Source organism: Erpetoichthys calabaricus, chromosome 2 (assembly GCF_900747795.2).
Source record: "Erpetoichthys calabaricus chromosome 2, fErpCal1.3, whole genome shotgun sequence".
Lineage (NCBI taxonomy): Eukaryota > Metazoa > Chordata > Cladistia > Polypteriformes > Polypteridae > Erpetoichthys > Erpetoichthys calabaricus.
The window spans coordinates 164,612,930-164,635,417 of record NC_041395.2 but is presented as its reverse complement, the minus strand read 5'-3'; the positions used below and the strand labels follow the sequence as shown (position 1 = coordinate 164,635,417).

Here is a 22,488-nt window from a genome sequence, read left to right as displayed (position 1 = left end):
TAAAGTACTCCAGATGTGGCCTTATCAGTGCATTGTAAATCTTAAGCATAACCTTCTTTGACTTGTAGTCTACAAATTGTACTATGAAGGCTAAGATTCTGTCAGCTTTCTTAATGGCTTCAACACTGAAAGTCCACTAAATCTCTTTTCTTAGGGTGTACTTTCAGTTATCAGACCTGTGTATTCATATCTAACATTTTTACTTCCTACATGCAATACTTCACATTTACTTTATTAAATTTCAACTGCCATAAATCTGCCGAAGCCTGTATGCTGTCCCACTGTGCCTATTATCTGCCTAACTTGGTATCATCTGCAAACTTAACCAGCTTGTTACTTATATTACTATCCAAATCATTTATATATATTCAAAATAGCAGCAGACCTATCACTGACCCCTGTGGAACACCACTCTTAACATCAGCCAATTCTGATAAGGTTCCTCGCACCATAACCCTATGTTTCCGGTGTTTGAACCAATTCTGTACCCATCTACAAACATCACCTTGAACTCCCATGTCTTTCAGTTTGATATCCAACCTATCAAGATAAATAATACCATATGCCCCACTTTGATTTTGTCCTTTTGTTGATTCCTTACAGAATTCCAGCATGTTAGTAAAACACAACCTCCTTCATCTGAACCCATGCTTGACTGTTCAGTAAAACCCCTGTTTTGTCATGTGTTGCTCAATCTTATCCTCAATAATTCCTTCCGTTAATTAAAACATTTAAAAATTTGCCCTAAAAAATAAACTAAAGCTTTAGTCTTTGCATACACCCTCTTCCAAAACACTAAGAATTGCATTATTTTACCCTAGTGGTTCAATCACCTCTGCACTCTCAATTTCTATCCCGATTATAACAAAATACTAAATCTAGACAGGCTTCCCCCCATGTCGGTGCTTTAACATGCTGTGTTAAAAAAAAGGTCGCTAATTACATTTAAAACTCCGGCTCTTGTTCACCATTATTTGCCAGGTTGCAAGGTTCCCAGTTAGCCCAGTTAATAATCAGGTAGTTAAAGTCCCTCGTGACTATAATATCACCCTGTAAGCTTTCTTATTTAAAATTGTTAAAAAGATGCATATAGCATACTCCTAAAATGAGGGATCTTTCTTTAATGCTTTCGAACCAAATCCAGACTTCCTCCAGAGACTCCTGACTAAGATGTGGCTCATCAGCCAACTGAAGAAGACTTGCATTTAAATTCTGCTTTACATAAAAGGTGACCCCCACCCTTTTTCTGTTCTTCCTAAAAATGTGCACTTCTCCATGTTATACTCACCCCATCTTTGTAATTTAGCCAGGCTTCTGTTATTACTATAATATCATGATTATATTCAGATGCAGTTATTTTATTTTTGATACTTCTCTTATTAACGGAAGCTATTTTAATGTGTTACTTATTTTGCTTTTACACTTAAATTGTGAGTTAGAATTTACGTTGCTAGGCATTTTTTTTTTGCTTTTACACTATTGTTTGTTCCTTTCTGTACAGTTCAAAACCTGACCTGTCGTAAACTCCCTGCCTCCCCCAACTCCCTAGTTTAAACAATCTTCGACTAACCTATTCATATGCCTCCTCTGTTGCTCCTCTGGTTCAAAGTTAACCCCTCACAACAGGAATGGTCCTATTTGTTCCAAAATGAGTACCAATAAACCTATACTCTTCTACCCTACACCAAGGTTTGAGCCTTGTGTTAAGCCTTCTGATCTCCTCAATCTTACCTGGACTGGCACATGTCACAGGTAAAATTAAGGAGAAGACTACCTTGTCAGTTCTCCTGCACAGCCTGCCCCTAACTCTTTAATTGGATTGCAGAACTGACAGAGTACCCTTATGTATTTTATTTGTTCCAATATGGACAATGGCAACTGTGTCACCCACTATCACACCCTCTCTCAAGGTTCAAGATTCAAGAGTGTTATTCGTCACACACACAGGTACAAGGCGTAGTAAAATGAAAAAGCTAGGGTAAAAGCTCCTTGAGTCTTTCTTTGCTATTAGGCTACATTGCCACTTGCCTGAGTTGAGCAGACTGAACAGTCTGTTGGTGGGGTGGGTAGAGTCCATAATTATTTTAATTGCTCTGATCTTGCAGCCCTTGTTATAGATGTCCTGCAGGGAGGGCAATGCTCACCTTGAGATGTGCTCAGCTGAACACACCACTCTCTGCAGGGCTTTGCAGTCTTGGACAGAGCAATTCCCAAACCAAGATGTGCAGCTCTGTGTTAGGATGCTCTGTATGGCGCCGGTGTAAAAAGTTTTCAAAATGATTGGTGAGACCTTGAATTTCCTCAGCCACCTAAGATGATAAAGGTGCTGTCTTACCTTCCTGACTTGAGTTTGTGTGTGCTGGGTCCATGTCAGGTTCTTGGTAATTAATGTACGCACCAAGGTATTTGAAGCTGCTCACCCTCTCAACAGAAACTCCATTTATACTGATGGGGTTGTGGATCTGCTGCTGCTTCCGCCTGAAGTCTACCACTAGCTCCTCGGCTTTGCTGACATTCAATAAGAAGTTATAAGCTTGGCGCCATACTGCCTGGTTTTCTACCTCAACCAGATAGACCTCCTTGTCATTGATGGAAATGAGGCCTAAGACCATTGTTTCATCATCAAACCTAACAATGGTGTTGAAGTTATACTTGGCTACACAATCGTGTGTGTAAAGGGAGTACAGCAGGGGACTCAGTACACAGCCTTGTGGAACTCCGGTGTTGACATTGATAGTGTTGGAGAAGCAGTTGCCTGCTTTCACCACCTGAGTCCTGCCTGTTAGAAAATTCAGCACCCAGTCTCAGGGTGGGAGTTTGGGGGGAGGTTCTGCTCAGTCCCAGGTCTTTGTGGCCAATAAGTGGAGGACTGTGGTGCTAAAGGTTGAGCTGTAGTCTATAAACAACAATCTTACATAATTCCCCTTGTTGCTGTCTACGTGAGACACAGAGATGTGTAGAATATGTTAGATGGCATCCTCTCTATACCTGTTTGTACATGCAAACTGGAGTGGATCAAAGTCCCTTGGAAAGAAAGAGCTTTATGACAAGAAATGCGGGGATTTCTCATGCATGCCTACCATCTTATTATCTTCAGAGCCACTGTCCAGCTGTGCAAGGACCTGCAAATGGTCTTTTCACTTAGAAGTTCTGGGTTTGATTCCACTAGACAGTGTGCACCCTTTGCTTTGTGAATATGATACATCTATCTCTACTTATCTGGTCTGGAGTCTCCTCCCGGACCACCTTAGGGTTGCATACTATCTCTCTAAAGAACAGCTGGGCCAGGTCTGACAATTCTCTACTATATAATGCAGACCAGCCATGTCCTCCTCCAGTTTGGTGACTCTTGAGTTCAAGGTGGTGGATCAGCTGGCATCTCCTGGAAGACTGGCTCCTCCAAACCATCCTCCAAAAACTCCAAACATTCAACAGGATTCCCTTCAGCTCCCTATTATATTTATTTCTTTGAAGTTTTTTTACACCCTACTTCCATCTTGTTTACTGATGTCAGCCTGTAGTTATTTTCTTATTCACTTGTCTGTTTCTAACTTCCACATTTGAATGAACAGCACTCTCTTCGCCAGATGCCAGTTTATGTACTGCATAGCCCCCATCTTAACCATGTGCTTGCATTTAAAATAAATGCTTTATTTCTAAGAAATGAATGCAAATGTCCTAGCTTCCTACTAGCACTAAGGCGTTACTTTTCATGTCCTAAATCAGGGTTCTCAAACTCTGGTCCTGGAATTAATTTTAATTGACTTGTTTTTTAAGATTTGTTTCCCTGAATTTCTTCATCGTTCCTCTGAACTACTTAATTTCTTTCCTTAAACGGCACCCAAACAGAAGTGAAATGAGAAGTGAGTGAGCCAACAGAAGACCAACTAAGCTAGGGCCTCAAATTTCAACCAATTTCACTCCCAAGCAATTCCTTAATTAGGCGCTGATTCTTGTTAATTAAACCCGTTCTTTAATTCCATAGCTTGTTGCTGCTCTCATTGTGCAAAAGCATACATTTCTGAAATTGACTTTCTCTTTTCTAAGACCACTGTTCAAATGTTTTGTGGACCTGAGCAGATCAACATTCCTCAGACCTTCATCTTTATTTTCAGATATTGTATGATGGACACAGTTTGCTGGTCATGTTTTGTCTCATTTTGTAATTCACTAATGTTTGGTAGCTAATTAAGGAAAAAGAAACAATTAATACAAAGCATTTCCCAAATGTAGGCATCCTGTTTTTATATTTGCTAAACTTATTTTATTTGGCTATCTATGGCAGTACAACAATCCCTGTTTTTTAATTTGTTCTTGTACTTTATTTTTATAGTTACAATGTGACAGAGTTTCTACAGGCAGCCAAATACCTTAAGATAGATGGTCTAGTTGCAAGATGCAAAGAATTTTATGAGAGACACATTGCTAATAACAAATACAAGATGGAAGTGGAGACAATTGCAACTGCTCCTGTTGGCCCTGTTCAGGATGATCAGAGTACTTGTGCCCCCTTTGCACTTGACTTCTCAAATGAATCCACTTTTCCACATGCAGGCGACAATCTCAAAAGTAAGATGCCTTCCAAAACAGAATGTGTATATGGCTTCCAAAAGACACAGGCAAAAAGAAACAAACGAGTCCAAAAGCCTGCTGAACACAACAGTAAGACACACTCCAAAAAAGAATTTGTAAATGGCTTCGAAAAGACAAAATCAAAAGAAATTAAACCAGTCCAAAAACTTACAGAAAAAGCTATTAGCAACTGTGTTAATGATAATGAAACAAATGAGCAAATGGAAGATTTGATAGTGCTCACTGAGCAGAAAGAACAGTTGACAAAGTCAACAGAAGCTTTCAGTCGTAGCAATCATAACAGAGCAGGACTGAAGCGTCGGCAAAAAGAATTCAAAAGTGAATCAGTAGACAATAAAAGTGTCTCAAGTCAGGGTGTGATCTCACAGAATCCAAAAAGGACAAGAAGCAGATCTGGGAAAAAACATGCTCTGAAAGCAGCATCTGCGCCAGTTGCCGTCAAAAGAGAGAGATGCCTGGACTCTTCCATGGAAATTGAACTGAGTGAAAGGCAGTCAAAGAGGAAGCCATTGTGCAGTGCCTGTGGAAAGGTGTTCTCTGAGACTAGTAGCTTACAGAGACACATGCGAATACACAAAGGAGAGAAGCCCTACATCTGCCAGCTGTGTGGGAAAGCATTTACACAGTGCAACCAACTCAAGACTCACACCCGCACACACACAGGTATGGGAATGTGGTAAGTGAATGAGATGATGGTTTAGAGTTTTAAGTTGTGACTGTAGAAAATCGTTTTTCCTGCATTATCTATTCAATATAATACCAAAGCCTACACTGCAGTTTGAGCTCACACTAAAAGTTCCTGCAGTTAATATATTCTTTCCATGCAGCTGGCTTGGCTCATTTTGGGATGCACTGTGAGAAACATGCTATTGTCTTTTCAGGAGATGGCAGTCTTTCCTGACTAAGAGGCCAAGTAACAAGACAATTCAACTAGTATTTTGCAGATGGTAGATCGAGTTTTAAAGGCTATTAGCATAACCTAATTAACAAGACAAATTGTTGAATTAAAATATATTTGTGACTTTCTAGCTCAATTTCAGTACAATAAAAATAAACAACTACGAAAGTAAATCAAAATTTAAAGATAATTTGAAAGTTACACAGTAACCACAACAGATAGAAGCAGAAGAAATACAACACGTTAGGGACGGCTTATGGGTAGTACGAACAAGCACTGCACAGCACTCTGCTGTTAATCCAATTGCAGCCAAGGTCCAATGAACATGGGCGCTCTACTCCAGGATTGCACCATAGTGAGATGCTGAAATTTACCAAAGAATGTTGGCTTCTGCAGATCAGTAAGCTGTTTGGGTACCCATCTTGTACAAACCGTACAGTACAACAAGTTACTATGTACTATGTCATGTGCAGGTCTATAGCTGATATCCAAATGTGCAGGAACAGCGGACAACATGCATTCACCATGTTGATGTGGGCATGTGTGTGTGATGTTGATGGTTAATCACATTGAGCTTCATCAGTTACACTTATTCTTCCCTACTTTAAACCTTTCTACTCATTCATAAACTTTTAGTTGAGGTTTTCACTGTTTTCACTTTCATACTGAGCCATCATCCTTTGGTGAATTTCAGCAAGTTTCATTCTCTGTGCCTAAGGAAATCTCATTACAGCATGTTATTCAACAATGGTACAATCCTGCAGCTGAGTGTCCATGTTCATTTGACCTTGGCTTCAACTAGATTAACAGCAGAAGTCTAGTAAAAGAACGCCTCTGCGCTTGTTCGAACTCCCCATATGCCATCAGGAATGTGTTGTACTGCGTCAGCTTCCACCTGTTGTGGTTACGACATAATTTTCAAAGTGCCTTTACTTTTTGATTTCCCATCCATCCATCCATCCATCCATCCTCTTCCACTTACCCAAGGTTGGGTCGCGGGGGCAGCAGCTTGAGCAGAGATGTCCAGACTTCCCTCTCCCCAGCCACTTCTTCTAGCTCTTCCGGGAGAATCCTGAGGCGTTCCCAGGCCAGCCGGGAGACATAGTCCCTCCAGCGTGTCCTGGGTCTTCCCCGGGGCCTCCTCCCGGTTGGACGTGCCCAGAACACCTCACCAGGGAGGCGTCCAGAAGGCATCCCAATCAGATGCCCGAGCCACCTCATCTGACTCCTCTCAATGTGGAGGAGCAGCGGCTCCACTCTGAGCCCCTCCTGGATGACTGAGCTTCTCACCCTATCTTTAAGGGAGAGCCCAGACACCCTGCGCAGGAAACTCATTTCAGCCGCTTGTATTCGCAATCTCGTTCTTCTTAAAGAGGGGGACCACCACCCCGGTCTGCCAATCCAGAGGCACTGTCCCTGATGTCCATGCGATGTTGCAGAGACATGTCAACTAAGACAGTCCTACAACATCCAGAGCCTTGAGGAACTCCGGGCGTATCTTATCCACCCCCAGGGCCCTGCCACCAAGGAGTTTTTTGACCACCTCAGTGACCTCAGTCCCAGAGATGGGGGAGCCCACCTCCAAGTCCCCAGGCTCTGCTTCCTCATTGGAAGGCATGTTAGTGGGATTGAGGAGGTCTTCGAAGTACTCCCCCCACCGACCTACAATGTCCCGAGTCGAGATCAGCAGCGCACCATCCCCACCATATACAGTGTTGACACTGCACTGCTTCCCCCTCCTGAGACACCAGACGGTGGACCAGAATCTCCTCGAAGCCGTCCGAAAGTCGTTCTTCATGGCCTCCCCAAACTCCTCCCACACCCGAGTTTTTGCCTCAGCAACCACCAAAGCCGCATTCCGCTTGGCCTGCCGGTACCTATTAGCTGCCTCCAGAGTCCCACAGGACAAAGGGACCGGTAAGACTCCTTCTTCAACTTGACAGCATCCCTCACCGCAGGTGTCCACCAACAGGTTCGGGGATTGCCGCCATGACAGGCACCGACCACCTTACGGCCACAGCTCCGGTCACCCGCCTCAACAACAGAGGCACGAAACATGGCCCATTTGGACTCAATCTCCCCCACCTCCCTTGGGACGTGGTCGAAGTTCTGCCGGAGGTGGGAGTTGAAGCTACTTCTGACAGGGGGCTCTGCCAGATGTTCCCAGCAGACCCTCACAACACATTTGGGCCTACCAGGCCTGACCGGCATCCTCCCCCACCATCGAAGCCAACTCACCACCAGGTGGTGATCAGTTGACAGCTCCGCCCTCTCTTCACCCGAGTGTCCAAGACATGTGGCTGCAAGTCCGACGACACGACCACAAAGTCGACTGAGGCCTAGGGTGTCCTGGCGCCAAGTGCACATATGAACACCCCTATGCTTGAACATGGTGTTCGTTATGGACAATCCGTGACGAGCACAGAAGTCCAATAACAAAACACCACTCGGGTTCAGATCGGGGGGGCCATTCCTCTCAATCACGCCCTTCCAGGTCTCACTGTCATTGCCCACGTGAGCACTGAAGTCTCCCAGCAGTACAAGGGAGTCCCCAGAAGGTATGCCCTCTAGCACCCCCTCCAGGGACTCCAAAAAGGGTGGGTATTCCAAACAGCTGTTCGGCGCATACGCGCAAACAACAGTTAGGACCCGTCCCCCCACCCGAAGGCGGAGGGAGGCTACGGAGGCTACCCTCTCGTCCACCAGGGTAAACCCCAATGTACAGGCTCCAAGTCGGGGGGCAATATACCGACTATATCTAGCCGGAACCTCTCAACCTCGCGCACTAGCTCAGGCTCCTTCCCCTTCAGAGAGGTGACATTCCACGTCCCAAGAGCCAGCTTCTGTAGCCATGGATCGGACCGCCAAGGTCCCCGCCTTCAGCCACCACCCAACTCACACTGCACCCGACCTCCTCGGCCCCTCCCATAGGTGGTGAGCCCTTGGGAAGGGAGACCCACGTTGCCTCTTCGGGCTGTGCTCGGTCGAGCCCCATGGGTCCAAGCCTGGCCACCAGGCGCTTGCCATTGAGCCCCACCTCCAGACCTGGCTCCAGAGGGGGGCCCCCGGTGACCCGCATCCGGGCGAGGGAAAAAGCCGTCCAAATTTTTTATTCATCATAGTAGGTCTGTTGAACTGCACTTTGTCTCATCCCTCACCTAGGACCAGTTTGCCTTGGGTTGCCCTACCAGGGGCATAGAGCCCCATACAACAGAGCTCCTAGGATCATTGGGACACGCAAACCCCTCCACCACGATAAGCTGGCGGTACGAGGAGGGGACTTTTTGATTTTCCCTTGTAAAAATTGTGAAATGAATTATTGAAGACCTGACTGTTAAAATGATGGCACATTGGTTTTGCTAAATACTGCATGGAACGTTTTCTGAATCTTTTGTTTGTCGCTCTCATAGTGAGCATGCTTATGTATAATTCTTGCCGAATATGACATTATTGTAATCACTTAATACTTTATGAGAATATACTGTATTAAGTTTTCCTAAATAAGGTGATAATATGGAGTATTTCTTGTTGTTTAAAGGAGAGAAGCCATACAAGTGTGATATTTGCAACAAAGGCTTTGCTCAGAAATGCCAGCTGGTCTTCCATAGCCACATGCACCATGGAGAAGAGAAACCATACAAATGTGACTTCTGTAGCCTTCAGTTTGCCACATCAAGTAACCTGAAAATACACACCAGGTCAGTGCATCATGCAAAAGGGTGTCATTTACACATCGCCTAGTTGTAGTAAAATGAATCATTTTATTTATTTTTTGTTAACAGAATACATAGTGGAGAAAAACCATATGTTTGTGAAAGATGTGGACAAAGCTTTACTCAAGCAAGTACTTTGACTTATCATTTGCGTCGTCACACAGGAGAAAAACCTTACGTCTGTGACATGTGCGGGAAAGCATTTGCTGTATCTAGTTCTCTTATCACACATACCCGCCAGCACACAGGTCAGTATCCTTGTACTCCGCTTTCCTGTCACTGAAGAGCCTCATGCAAAGTTCTGAACAAAGAAATTTTGTCTGGTTATTCAAAAGTTTTATTGGGAACATTGTAGTAAGATTGTACCTTAGACAACTAACTTGTCCAATATTTTTAGATAGGAGCTTAATTAAATGTAGTTCTGTTACACACTTGTTTTTTGATTTGACAATTACTGTTTTCTGTGCTGCATTACAGGAGAGAAGCCATACACGTGCGCCACATGTGGGAAAAACTTCTTTTCTTCAGGAGTCCTTAAAAAGCATATTAGGTCTCACAAAGGTTTGTATAAAATGGTTGAAATAAAATTTACAGTTCACTTCTGTTAATTCTGCTTTCAGGGTATTTAAACAGCATAACCTCTCACTCAATGAAACTGATGTAAGAAAGAGACAAAGACCAAGAAAAAGTTTTGGGGTAGCCACCCTGTAAACTTAAAACAAAAATTTTTCTTGTCTTCGAGCAAGAGTAACCTTTAACAGACTGAGTCCACAACTGAACAGTTGAAACACAAAACATGGTAGCTTTATATAGGGTAGATAGGAAGGAGTGTGTTTTGAGGGGTGGAGCCAAGAGTGAGGTCAGAGCTGGAGTCGGAAGTGTGGTCACATGTGAAGTTGGGAGTGAGGTCAGAGCTGGAGCACGGAATAAGGTCAGACAGGATTTCCTTTTGAAGGTTTGCGGAGGAAGCAGAAGAGGTGTTAGTGTACATCGTCAGCCACTGGTCTAGCGTATAGCTATCGTTAGTTGAGTCTATTGACTGCCTCACTGACTAAATTTATTTAAATTTATTTTAATAAGAAAGTTTTTAATTTTAGTAATCTATATATTTTTTTGTTTTAGTAGATAGATGACAATGTTTGTCAAAAAAATGTTCTTACCACAGCAATGATCTTATAACAACAACTACATTTATTTATGTAGCTCATTTTCATGCATGAAAGTAGCTCAAAGTTCTTTCCAATAATAACTGAATATGATAACAAAAGAATATAAAAACTAAAGAACAGGTGTTTATTAACAGCAGAGAATCATAATGTCCATCTTAATACCAAAACTTATGGTCAGATGGCCAGTGAGGACAGGAAAATAAAAACCAAGATAGGTGAAAAGAATTCATAGTTCCTCTCAGTCCATGAATGTGTCACCATTAACAGGATGCTCTTCTGGAGCATACTTAGGCTAGAGGGCAGCGGCACATAGTGCCACCATAGAGTACTGGGAATAGTTCAAAGCAATTTCAAACCTGGAGCAGCTTAATATGGTTTTTATTGTAATTGTGCAAATTTGAGAACTGGGCCTGTCAGAGTGACCAATGATTGGTTATATTATTTACTCCAGTAGCACACTTTGATTAATTATTTACTCCAGTAGCACACTTTGATTAATATTTTAGTTTTCAGGGTATCTAATCTAACTGGAAAATAAGACTGAGTAGCAAAAATTTGAATTTACGTAGCTGAAGATTTGACTTTAAACATAAATGGAATGTTACAATGAAACGTTAACTTATCCTACTAACAGACATTAACCTCTATGGACGTTAGGGGACGCTGTTGCTCCTTTAACCCCAACAGACAGACGCACAGCACACAGGGTAAAAGCAACGAGAAGTATTCTTTTAATTGTTTTCTTCTCCAAATAGTGTCTTCAAGCTCCACAGCCACAATAAACAGACAATTAAACAAGCACAATTCTCAGTAATAATAGATCTCTCTCCTCCACACCTCCCAACAAGCGTTGTCCACCGCCTCCCAAATCTGCCTCTCTTCCTGGGTTCACAGCTGTCCTTTATATTGTCTTTGGCCCGGAAGTGCTTTTGTTCTTCCTCCCACGTGACTTGCCAGCACTTCCGGGTCAGATGGCGGACTTGAGTTTTCTTCAGCCCGGAAGTACTTTGGAGCTTCCATCCTCCTGACTTGGGAGTACTTCCGGGCTATGGATGAAATACAACTCCTCCAGACCTCTTGCAGCTTCCCCTGGCAGCACTCACTGTACCCAGCAGGGCTGTAGTATTACACTACATGTCCCATAGTGCCCTGTGGGAATCCGAGGCACTGCTCCAGTCCAGGGGAGCTGCCATCTAGTGTCTTGGGGGAGGCAGTGTCCTACAATAGCAGCCTTCCCCCGTCCTTCCATCTCAGGGGCATCCCAGCCATCTTTTTCACCTCCCTTACCACTTTGCTGTTCTTTTCAACATACTATATTGTCTTCATTCTTGATATTTTAGCTATGAAACATTATCAGCTAGGAATACGTTTGCTTCAAATAACTTCATTTTATACTGCTGGATGTTGTTGCTGAAACAGTTTATTTGTTTTGCAGGAGACTTAAACACACCTTACTCACCAGCAGATATTTTTTATGACGAGGATATTCTTCAAAAAGCTGTTTTGCAGGAACTAGCAGAACTAGCAGAATTGAAACCTGCAAATATTCCACCCTCCAATTTTATGCCAGTGGCCCCAGAAGTCAAGATGCTTTTAATGACAGAAGGAGCTTGTTTTAACTCTGATCAGGCAGTGATGTCCAGTGATTCAAACTCAAATTTCGTCTTTACTGAACAAGGTTGTCATAAGACACCTGCAGTAAGTAATCAGATGCATGTATAAATGTTCAGAAAAACACCAGGCAAGATGGAGTATCATTTCATACCCTACCTGTATATTTATGCCTTCACACTAATGTCTAGTATTTGTAATTCTGTATAATATTAACAAAGAACAAAATCAGGTATAAATTAAATAATAGTTTGTAAATCACACCCTTTTGTGTTTTTTATATTCTGTAAACTAACCCAAACTGTTTAGCTATTTGAGAGGAAAACCCTCACCGACTTGGGGAGGTCATTGAACTCCTCATGGACAACATTCAGGTGTGTCAGCGTGAGTGTGGACATGTGTGTGAATGGGCCCTCCAATCCACTGCTGCCTATCCTATTGTGTCCAGGGCTGCTAGTATAGGCCCCAGCCTCAACAATGACATGACCCCTGAATTAAGCAGGGGAGTTTTATAGCATATGTAAGCTTAACTTAGTATTTAGATTATATTTCAGTAGTGTCACTTAAAGTAAACTATAAGTTCTTTATTTTCATGAATACATTTATCCTCTTTCTTTTCAATATATATTGTATGTTCCAACAGATATTGCAACATTTCCCCATAAAGTGTTTGTTAACCAAAAATGCAATGCACTGGGACGTCTGTTAAATATTATGTAACTGTTGAGTTCCAGGGAGGTATTAAGTATTTACAGTGCCATGAGAAAGTATTTTCTGCATTATTGCCTGTGTACATTCAGATCTTCTACCAAACCCTAATATTTGATAAGAGACAAAGAGTGAACAAACAACACAAACTGTTATGCTCAAATTTCATTATATAATAAAGGCTGTGCAACACTGAACGTTCTCTGTATGTAAAAGGACTTCACCTTTTGGAGTCATTAGTTGGTTACAGCAGCTACTGTACAGCAGAAATAACTACAATCAGAACTGTCCTCTTAATAGTTTTTCACTCTCTCAAAAGTATCTGAAGGAATTTTAGTACACTTCTCTGCACAGAATTGCTTCAACTGAGTTTTTTTTAAGAGAAGAACATAACAATTTGGCCAATGAGAGGAGACCAAGCGCCTTCATTTAGCTAATAGCAAAGCTGTCCTCTGTATCTCATTCAGATACGTCTTAAAGTGTTGAACTACATGACTTGTTTCAGATTCCCTCAACTCTTTGAGTAAAGTCCTTCCTGGCTGCAGGCTTAAATGCACTTCCCCTTGATTTCTACTGCTCAAGTATGTTATACCCTGTTTAGCTGAAATAATTTGTGGCAGGTTTTCAAGCATTAAGTGGTTCACTAGGGTTACATTCCGGACTTGTAGTGCTAAAGAATTTATTTTTGGAGTGGCTTAGTCCATGTATATTATAGATTATCTTTCCACCAATAAATGTGTGCTTCGTCTTCAATTCACAGATGCAAGCCTTTGCATTCTGCTGTCAAATCCTCTTATACACGTCAAAATTCATTATTTTTTTCAATGCCGGCTGGTCACTCTGGCCCTGATTCAGTAAAGAATCCCCAAAACATGCCACTGTCACACTTTACTGTTAGGATGAAGTTTCTTTCCGTACCTTTCCTTCAAGATAACTTGCTACCCTCTGTTGGATCCCATTTGTGCTCAGTATCTTTCCGATAGTAGAGGCATGAATTCTGATTGTAGTAGGCAGGTTAAATGCATTTAGATCTCTATTTGATAGTGTTTTATAACATTGCAAAAGTTTACACCTAGCTCTTTTAGAGATTTTATTAAGATAGGCCTCCCTGATGCCTGTAAATATAGCTTTTGTAATTCTTTCCAGACAGACATGCAGAGATTACAGGACTTGTTTTTTGACTGTCAGCTGTCTTGTCTCTTTAAGGTGCATGCTTTTACACTTAAAAACAATGATAGCAGCTAAAAAATTAGGTTTAGATTGGACAGGCCTAAATCAGATGTGGTTGTTTAAATAAGATTTAGATTGGAGAAGCCTGAATCAGGCGTGGTTGTTAAATATGCAAACATCCATCCATCTGCTTTATAACCCATGGTGCTTAACCACATAAGAATGATGAGAATGGCCAAAGCCTCTCCCAACAGGATTGGGTGTAATGCTAGAATGAACTATGGATAAGGTACCAGCTCATCATGGACAATTTAGTGTCACCAGTTGACCTAAAAAAAAACATTTGGAATAAAGGAAGGAGGGACACCCAGAGGAAAACCCTCAAGACGAGATCATGAAAACTGCACACAGTGATTGGGGTGGAATTCAAGTCCAGGCTCCTGGAGGTGTGAGGTGACAGTAGAAGTAGTATTGTCATTTGTACAAAGTACAGTGACATTTTTAAATTGCACATCTGATCAACCTACAGCACACCATCTCTGGCTCCACAATGAACTGTAGAAATGGTGCCCGGTCTATAATCACTATGTAGGAGTATGCAGAGCCATTATTAACACATACGCATTTCACATTGCACACAAATATATACCCAAATGAACTGTGGGAAAAATAACACTAATTCATATGATATGTCTATTTTAATTGTATTACCACAAAGAACTGAATCGCAGTATGCTTTGAAAACACAAGCCTACATTTGTATCCCATTACCCTCTGGACCTAAATATGCTATTGTATTCACTGTTAACTTCTCTTTTTGAGCATCCTATTAACAAAAATAATCTGTAAAATTTCTACAGTACTCTAGAGTGGTTTAACAACATAACTTAAAGTGAAATAAAGTGAAAGCATGTTTACGTCTCAGTCTGGCCCCAAAATGGTTTTATGTGGAGAAGAACTAGTATTTTAAGTGTGTAGTTAGAAGAAATGAAGATAATATTTTCTAACTGCTTAGATGTTAACATACTGCACAAACATATGTCCAGTATCCTCAAGTAGTTTAAGAAGAGGTTTAGAAATTTACTCCACAGTTATCTAATCAGTGTGGCATCCCAACCAGGATGGGAACAGGTGCCTTTCCCAGAAGGGAGGCCTGCGCAGAAAGAGAGAAGGTGTCTGCTTCCAAGGGTCATGTTTTCACCTCCATAAACACAATGGCAGCAACTGGTGGGACATCCATATAGGTAACCCGCAGGGCAGGCAAAGAATTGCACTGCCACTGGGCAACCCTGTCGGGGTTCGTAGGTCCTGTCAAGGGGAGCTGCAGGGGATCATTATACTGTCTTTGAAATCTGGAAGTGCTTCAAGTGTGCAAAGCTGGTGCACCAGAAGTACTCTCAGGTCCAGCATAAAAGAAGTCAGGTTTCTTGCATGAGCAGTGAGAGTCAGGAAGAGGTGGATGCGACTATGTGGAAAGTGTGGGAGGGAAGAACAACCTATTGTTTTTATTGTGCTGCCTTGAAAAAAAATTGTGTTGAATAAAAAACACCTTGTATTTGAACCCAGGACTGAGTCTGGTGGTTTGGGGCACTGCTAAGCCCCCTTGTGATCACATTAGCCATTCATTAACACAAAGATTGGTACAGCACATGTAAGTTGTGGATAGCATTCCAGCTTCACCACCTCTTAATTGTGGTTGCCATCTCTCTGCCTTTTTAGCACAAGTTTTCTCCCCTATCTTAAGACATACATGTTGGAATTTCTTGGCTGCTCTAATCTCATCTTGTATCCGTGATTGTGATTGATAGGCATGAGCATGCTTTCCGTCACCTTCTCTTGTTTCTGCCTTGTGCTTTTGGAATGTGATCAGGAGTAATCTTTGGGATGCAAACCCATCTCAAGCCCATCTAATCCAGTTCAGAGCCTAACCTGACAGCATTGGGCACAAGGTGGGAAAGAGACCTGGGGAGTGCACCAGTCCATCACATGGGCCCGATCACATTCACAGTCATAGAAGGCCAATTAGGAATCATCTCTTAATAACCAGCATGCTTGTGGAATGTGAGTTGAAAACTGGAACACTTAGAGGAAATATCCATATAGTCATGGGGAGAGCATGGAAACTAACATGAACAACACCTGGGTGGAGAATTTGAACTCCAAATACTGGATCCCTGAGGCAATAGCCAACATTGTGCTGTTAGTGTTGGTGTGCAGTAAGCATAGTAAACAAATTATGCTTAAACGCCTCCAAAAGCATACACAGCAGCTATGAAAGCGAAATGAAGAACAACATGGCTTCAGGAATAGATCCAGCACCACTCGTTACTTACTTTGAGTGATGGAAGACATAACAGAAGGATTTAACACAAGGAGAATGACAGGTACAATCCTCAATGTGTCAAAGGCCACTGACAGGGAAAGGTGGGATGAATTGCTACGTAAAATCATTGAGTTGGGGATATCTTGCTACCTCACTGACCCTATTGTTTCCCGCCCAAGAGACAGAAAATTCCTAGTGAAGCTAAATGACATCAAACTAAGTGTAAAAAAAGATCTCTCAAGGATCATCTCTGTCACCACTACTATTTAATATACTGTATATATGAGTGAAATGTCAAAAACAAAGCAGAATGCTAACCTAATATGCAGATGACACAGCAATACTATAGTACAGAACTGGGCCCCAGGAAGATGCAGAACCCTACACATAATTTGGAAGTGCAGTAGACAAGCAAGTGAGGAATAAATATGGACATCAAAGCTAGAATTAAGACGAGAGCAGTAATAATCCAGCTGAAGAACATATGAAGCTTCAAATACTTTGAGAACTCTACCAAGATATGTCTCTCTATTTTATAAAAAAATTTTGAGTTGAGACGTGACCTTCTCAGAAAGACACTTGATGCCCCGCGAAAACAACCAATTTAAAACAAGATCACGGACATCTAACCTCTCAGTTGTTGGAATGCTGTTGGACCTTGTAGGTCCAATGAGGGTAAGAAATGAAAGACTTGATAAAGAGGTTCAAAAACGCTGGCACGATACACATGCAGAGCAGGTTAGAGATTATGAAAGCAGTGGAATTCGAAAGGCTCAAAAAAAACGTTTACCACGATACACATGCAGAGCAAGTTAAAGAATATGAAAGTAGTAAAATTTGAAAGTATCAAAAAAAAGAAAGTAAAGATCGCATTAGCAAAAACATACGGAAATTATTACTCAGTGAAATAACGTAACAGCAAAAAGAGATTGAATATATGGACATAGGTGATATGTCAGAAGTATGTAGATATTGTGAATACTGTATATGGACATAGGTGATATGTCAGAAGTATGTAGATATTGTAAGGCTTTAAAGTTTAGGTCGGAGACTTGTAGATCGTCTAATTCGTGTTGCCATCAGGGAAGAGTAGTGTTGCCTCCCAATGAAGAGGTGTATCCGCAAGAATTAAAAGATTTATTGTTTGGTGAAAGTGAAATCCACAAACTCCACAGGCAAAATATTTGAGTCTACAATAATCTTTTCGCATTCACATCATTCAATGCTCAAAACATAGATTTACACAATAATGGACCATACACTATGAGACTCAGTGGTCCCGCAACAATTAAAGCTACAACAAATTTAATTTCGAAGAAACCACAGTTCAGTCAGGTGTATATTTATGATCACGGAGAAGCAATGCAACACAGAATCGAAAGAGTATATAACAATTCCCATGAAAATAACAATCTCTTTAAATTGTATATCCGGTTAACTAAACCTGGGGGTGGGCGAGCGAAGCGAGCAGGGGGCGGAGCCCCCTAGTCTCTTTAATTCAAATGTTAGTACTTCTGTACAGGGCAAAGACATGGAGAACCACTAAGACCACTATGAGAAAGATCCAGGCATCTGTGAACCGGTTCCTGTGAAGGATTCTTTACTTTCAATGGCCAAAGACCATTAGCAAGGCTAACCTGTGGCAAAGAACACAGCAGTGTCCCATAGAAGAGAAATTTCTGAAGAAAAGATGGGGATGGCTCGGCCACACCTTGCACAACCAGCTTTAAGCGTCATATGTCAGTCATTGATGTGGAACCTCCAAGGTAAGAGGAAATGAGGTAGACCAAGAAACACTTGAAGAAGGGTCCTGGATGTTGATATCAAACTGAAAGGACTTGGATGGGGCAAGTAGTGACAGCAGTGCAGGACAAAGGACACTGAAGGCCTGTCATTGATTTCCTTTACTCCAGGAAGAGTGATGAGCTTAGATAAGTACAGCAGTATTGTAAAAAAATTACCCAAGCCTAGGTAATCACAAAAAGACCTCAAGAAGAAGCAGATGCCCTGGAATACTGTTTTCTCACTCAGTGCATTGAATTCAACCCTGAAAATTGCACAATGATCCTTCTAAGCAAAAGACAAAAGATTACCAATCAACAATATCATAATCTTTGGAAAAGAAATGCCTTGGCATAACTCAAATACCTAGGAGTCACCCTGGACAGGTGTCTCAGCTGGAAAATTCAGTTTAAAGATAAACTATCTAAGGCATGAAAATCTCTTGGTAAGCTTTACCCACTTTTGAACAGAAATCTGTTCATCTCAACAATCTGAGCCCACAGAACAACCTACTGCTCTACAGAAGCATAATTTGTTCAATTACTCTTTGGCGCTCGAGGTCAGCTCGTGGGATAAGGTGACAAGGCGATCAAAGGGACGCAATTTTTATGTAACTTTTCTTTTAATTGGCTTTAGGAAATGACTACAAAAAAGATAAATGTCAGTCTTAAGAATTACATAAACACCCTGTGCCACATTTATATACTATCTAGAAGGTTCAAATTGCACAGCAACTCTGCACACCACAAGCGTCCAAGAATCAGAATAGCATGCGCACTCTTCATACCCAGCAACTCACTTCAAGTAGTCCATGACTGGCCACGCCAAAAATCAAACAGGTTTGACATTGTCTTTAGTCATGAGGAGAGCTCTGTTTGCATGAGAGCTGACAACCAGCTGTTCAACTGTAGTGATAAGGAATAAGGAACATGGAGGTTTGGACCTCATACCAACACAGAATGGAAAAAAGAATAAAAGGGGCAAGATGGTGGCCGAACTCTCCATACCTGTTAACCCTTCATACAACACCATCTCCATCAGGCAGCATGTTATAGGCTGTCACAAAAGGGGGCAATCACAACTGTGATGGAAGCTTGGAATGTATAGTACTTGCTAAATTTCACATGCCTAGTGATTTTCAGTTCCGTAAATTAACATAATCCAGCAATGATATTTACCACTACATTTAGCATGTCTGACATTCCCATTGACTAGAAGTCATGTAACACCAGATTAAGAGGACAACAACTATTATCAAGACCAAGAAGTAGTCAAACATATAACAATTGTTGTACCCCAACACTTTGAATTCACATAGATGAAGAAACCGAGACATGGCCTCTGTTTGTGAAGAAAGATTCAAGGCAAGGAAGAGAACGGGCAAAACCAGAGCACTTAAAGAACACTTGACCGTATGTCCCCCCTGCTAAGGACCCTGGCCTTAGTTTGTAACACTGGGGGAATAGTGTGGTAGCAAGGTTGTCTCTGACCCCAGGTGAGTGGAGTGAGAGGAGCCAAAGGGAATGTACATGCAGGTGCTGGGGTGAAGCAGCTGAAACACCTAAACAGCTTGGTGGAGCAGCCACTAAAGAATCTGACAGTCCTTTTTATGGCCACTCAACCATCAGTCTGGTGTAAAGTGCTCATTCCATTCCTCCATCTCTCACACCATCAGGTCGTTACAACACCTAAACCAGTCAACTGTAGCATCATCTTATTTAGGACACCTCATGAGGGCCGGAATATCTACATATTTCTAAGAGAAGCCTGTGAACGGTTCACACCCATGTCACAAATCGGACTCAAAGATGGCCAACAAACCATAATGTAGAATAACTCCAAAGGGCAATCTTGAAAACCAAGAGCTCAAATTGAGGAGCTGAGGGCTCATATTGGAAATACTCTTGGCTATTGTCCTGCTGGACAGTCTACTACTGGCAAAAGAACAACCAACTGTTCAACTAATTCCCAGTGATCAATCAGCTTTGGTAATGGTGCAATAGGACAGAACTGTAAACTGTAGGTGGCTATAGATATTTTACTGTATGTCCTGTGTGCATATTTTCGAAGATACAATTCTACTTGCTATATTAAGTTGATGTTCTTTCGTTGTCACATTTATAGTCAGTAAGTCAGTCAGTCATTGTCCAACCCACTATATCCTAACACAGGGTCATAGGGGTCTGCTGGAGCCAATCCCAGCCAGCACAGGGCACACGGCAGGAACAAACCCCGGGCAGGGCACCAGCCCACCACAGGGCACACACACACACCCACACACCAAGCACACACTAGGGACAATTTAGGATCACCAATGCACCTAACCTGCAAGTCTTTGGACTGTGGGAGGAAACCCATGCAGACATGGGAAGAACATGTAAATTCCACGCAGGGAGGATCCGGGAAGCAAACCCAGGTCGTATAGTAAAATTCTTACTTAACAATATGCACACATCATCACTTTCAAGAACTCTGATCAGCATGTGTTAGTTCAATGTGGATCTTACCTTGATTAGTGGGAAAAGAGTTATTAGAATACATCTTTAATACCACTAACTTAATTTGCTTAAAAGTGCATTTGATTCCTTGTTGTTCATTTCTGACAAATGTTAGAGTTGTTTCTTGGCTGATGTTTAAAGCGGTCATGCCAAAGCACAGAAAAATGAATAAATGCCAAGATAAAGAAGGTTGGTATAATGGAGTCACAGCTGCATCCTCGTCATTCTGGAAGACAGATTTATTCCTCTGCCAGCACAACACACTCTGTTCTCTCTCCGGGAACAGCAGCAAGCTGGGCCTGTAGGATGAAATGGGAAGAGTTCAGAATTTTGCTGGTGAAACTCAGAAGGAAGCTGCATCTGACCTGTGCTTTGATTTTGAGTTGCTCCAATCAGTCCCTAATCTCACTGGGACAAAGAGCATTAAAAGGACTGCACTGTAGAAGGAGCGCCCACTTCTTCCTTTCACTTTGGGCAGTTAATTTGTTGGCGTAATTGGTCTAAAGGCAAGCTGGCAGGGTTGGTTAGTGTGGGCACAGCAATGCTTATGCCTCAAGGGTCAGGGCTTGATGGACTCCGGATTGCTTTAACTTCAATGGAGCAAGAAGCCCACAGCTCTGCTTTGCACTACACAACTCAGCTACTGTGATGTCTGTACGGAGTTGCCAGATGTTTGCTAAATATTTGACATGCAGAAGTACATGGCAGTACTGAAAACTTTTAATAATGCACAGCTCTGAAGGAGGGCTTCACGAGTTTATCCTGCTTTTGACAGTAGAGATGATAAAAAGCTGATAGAAGATATAGACTGTGTGCTGTCAAAGGTGATCTACTTGGTTCCTGCAAAGGCTCTAATGATTATTATATTTGTCTTTTCCACCTTAACATCACACATATTTGATTTAATATAGTTCATAGTTGTCAATATTAGTTATTGTATTGCCCTTAACCACATACCAGTGGCTCTTACATCTCAGATCATGAAGACCTTTGAGAGGCTGGTCCTGGACTACATGAGTCCTCTTGTGGTATTCAGGGGGTACATGTAGAAGTAGTTCACTCCTAAAAGTACTTGGGGGTCCACATTAATGACAGGTTGGACTGGTCTCAGAACACAAAGGAACTATATACGAAAGGGCAGAGCTCACTCTTCTTCCTTAGGAGACTGCATTCCTTTAATGTGGGAAGTGACACCCTTCACATCTTCTACAACTCTCTGATGGCCAGTGCCATTTTATGCACTGTGGTGTTCTGGGCTTGTAGCATCGCTTCAAGAAAGGCCTACTGAATCAACAAGCTAATCAAAATGGCAAACTCCTTTATGGGACCCACACTGGACCCCAGGAGGTTGTAGCAGAGGAGAGAATTAAAACAACACTGAGTGCCATTATGGTGAATAATGGTGTACATCCTCTCTCTGACACACTAACACTGAGGACATTCAGCCAGCATCAGCAGAAGTGTGTCAAGAAACGCTGCTGGGGCTCCTTTATACCAGCCGCCTGCATAATGCCTTCTTTTTATTCATTTGTTTATTTTTGAGAGGGGTTTACTTTTTTTCTTGGGGACAAACAATATTCTATCTATCTATCTATCTATCTATCTATCTATCTATCTATCTATCTATCTATCTATCTATCTATCTATCTATCTATCTATCTATCTATCTGTCTGTCTATCCTAACGTGTCTGTTGTGCATCTATTATGCACTGTAGTGTATTGTCACTTCATGTCTCTACTATCTATGCTTCCCATCTAAGAATGGTTGAAATCTAAATAGTCAATGTTCACCTCTGCTGGTCATTTGCAGTGCACCACTTATTGGAATGTACTTTGTAATTCATGTAATAATAAAATGCAATGCATTTGTCATTTAAACAGATGGTGCATCACAAACATTTGTACTAATACATTTTACTAGTACAAATGTTTGTGATATACCATTCTGTTGGAATGACAAGAGATATAGCAACCAGACAGACACACAGATCAACAGACATGTTATTTGTAGTAATAAAATAC

The 22,488-nt window shown here is 41.9% G+C and overlaps 1 protein-coding gene across 1 annotated transcript in view; it reads left to right on the top strand.

Annotated features, from left to right (window-relative positions):
* The window catches only part of LOC114645457 (myoneurin-like), a 51,976-nt gene extending 39,765 nt beyond the window's left edge, over positions 1-12,211 (top strand). The window contains exons 7-11 of the mRNA XM_028793308.2: positions 4,334-5,256; positions 9,030-9,189; positions 9,274-9,452; positions 9,682-9,765; positions 11,809-12,211. Of these exons, the coding sequence (XP_028649141.2) occupies positions 4,334-5,256; positions 9,030-9,189; positions 9,274-9,452; positions 9,682-9,765; positions 11,809-12,095 (1,633 nt within the window). The 3' untranslated portion in view covers positions 12,096-12,211. The remainder of the gene's footprint in view (positions 1-4,333; positions 5,257-9,029; positions 9,190-9,273; positions 9,453-9,681; positions 9,766-11,808) is intronic.
* Positions 12,212-22,488: the final 10,277 nt, after the last annotated feature.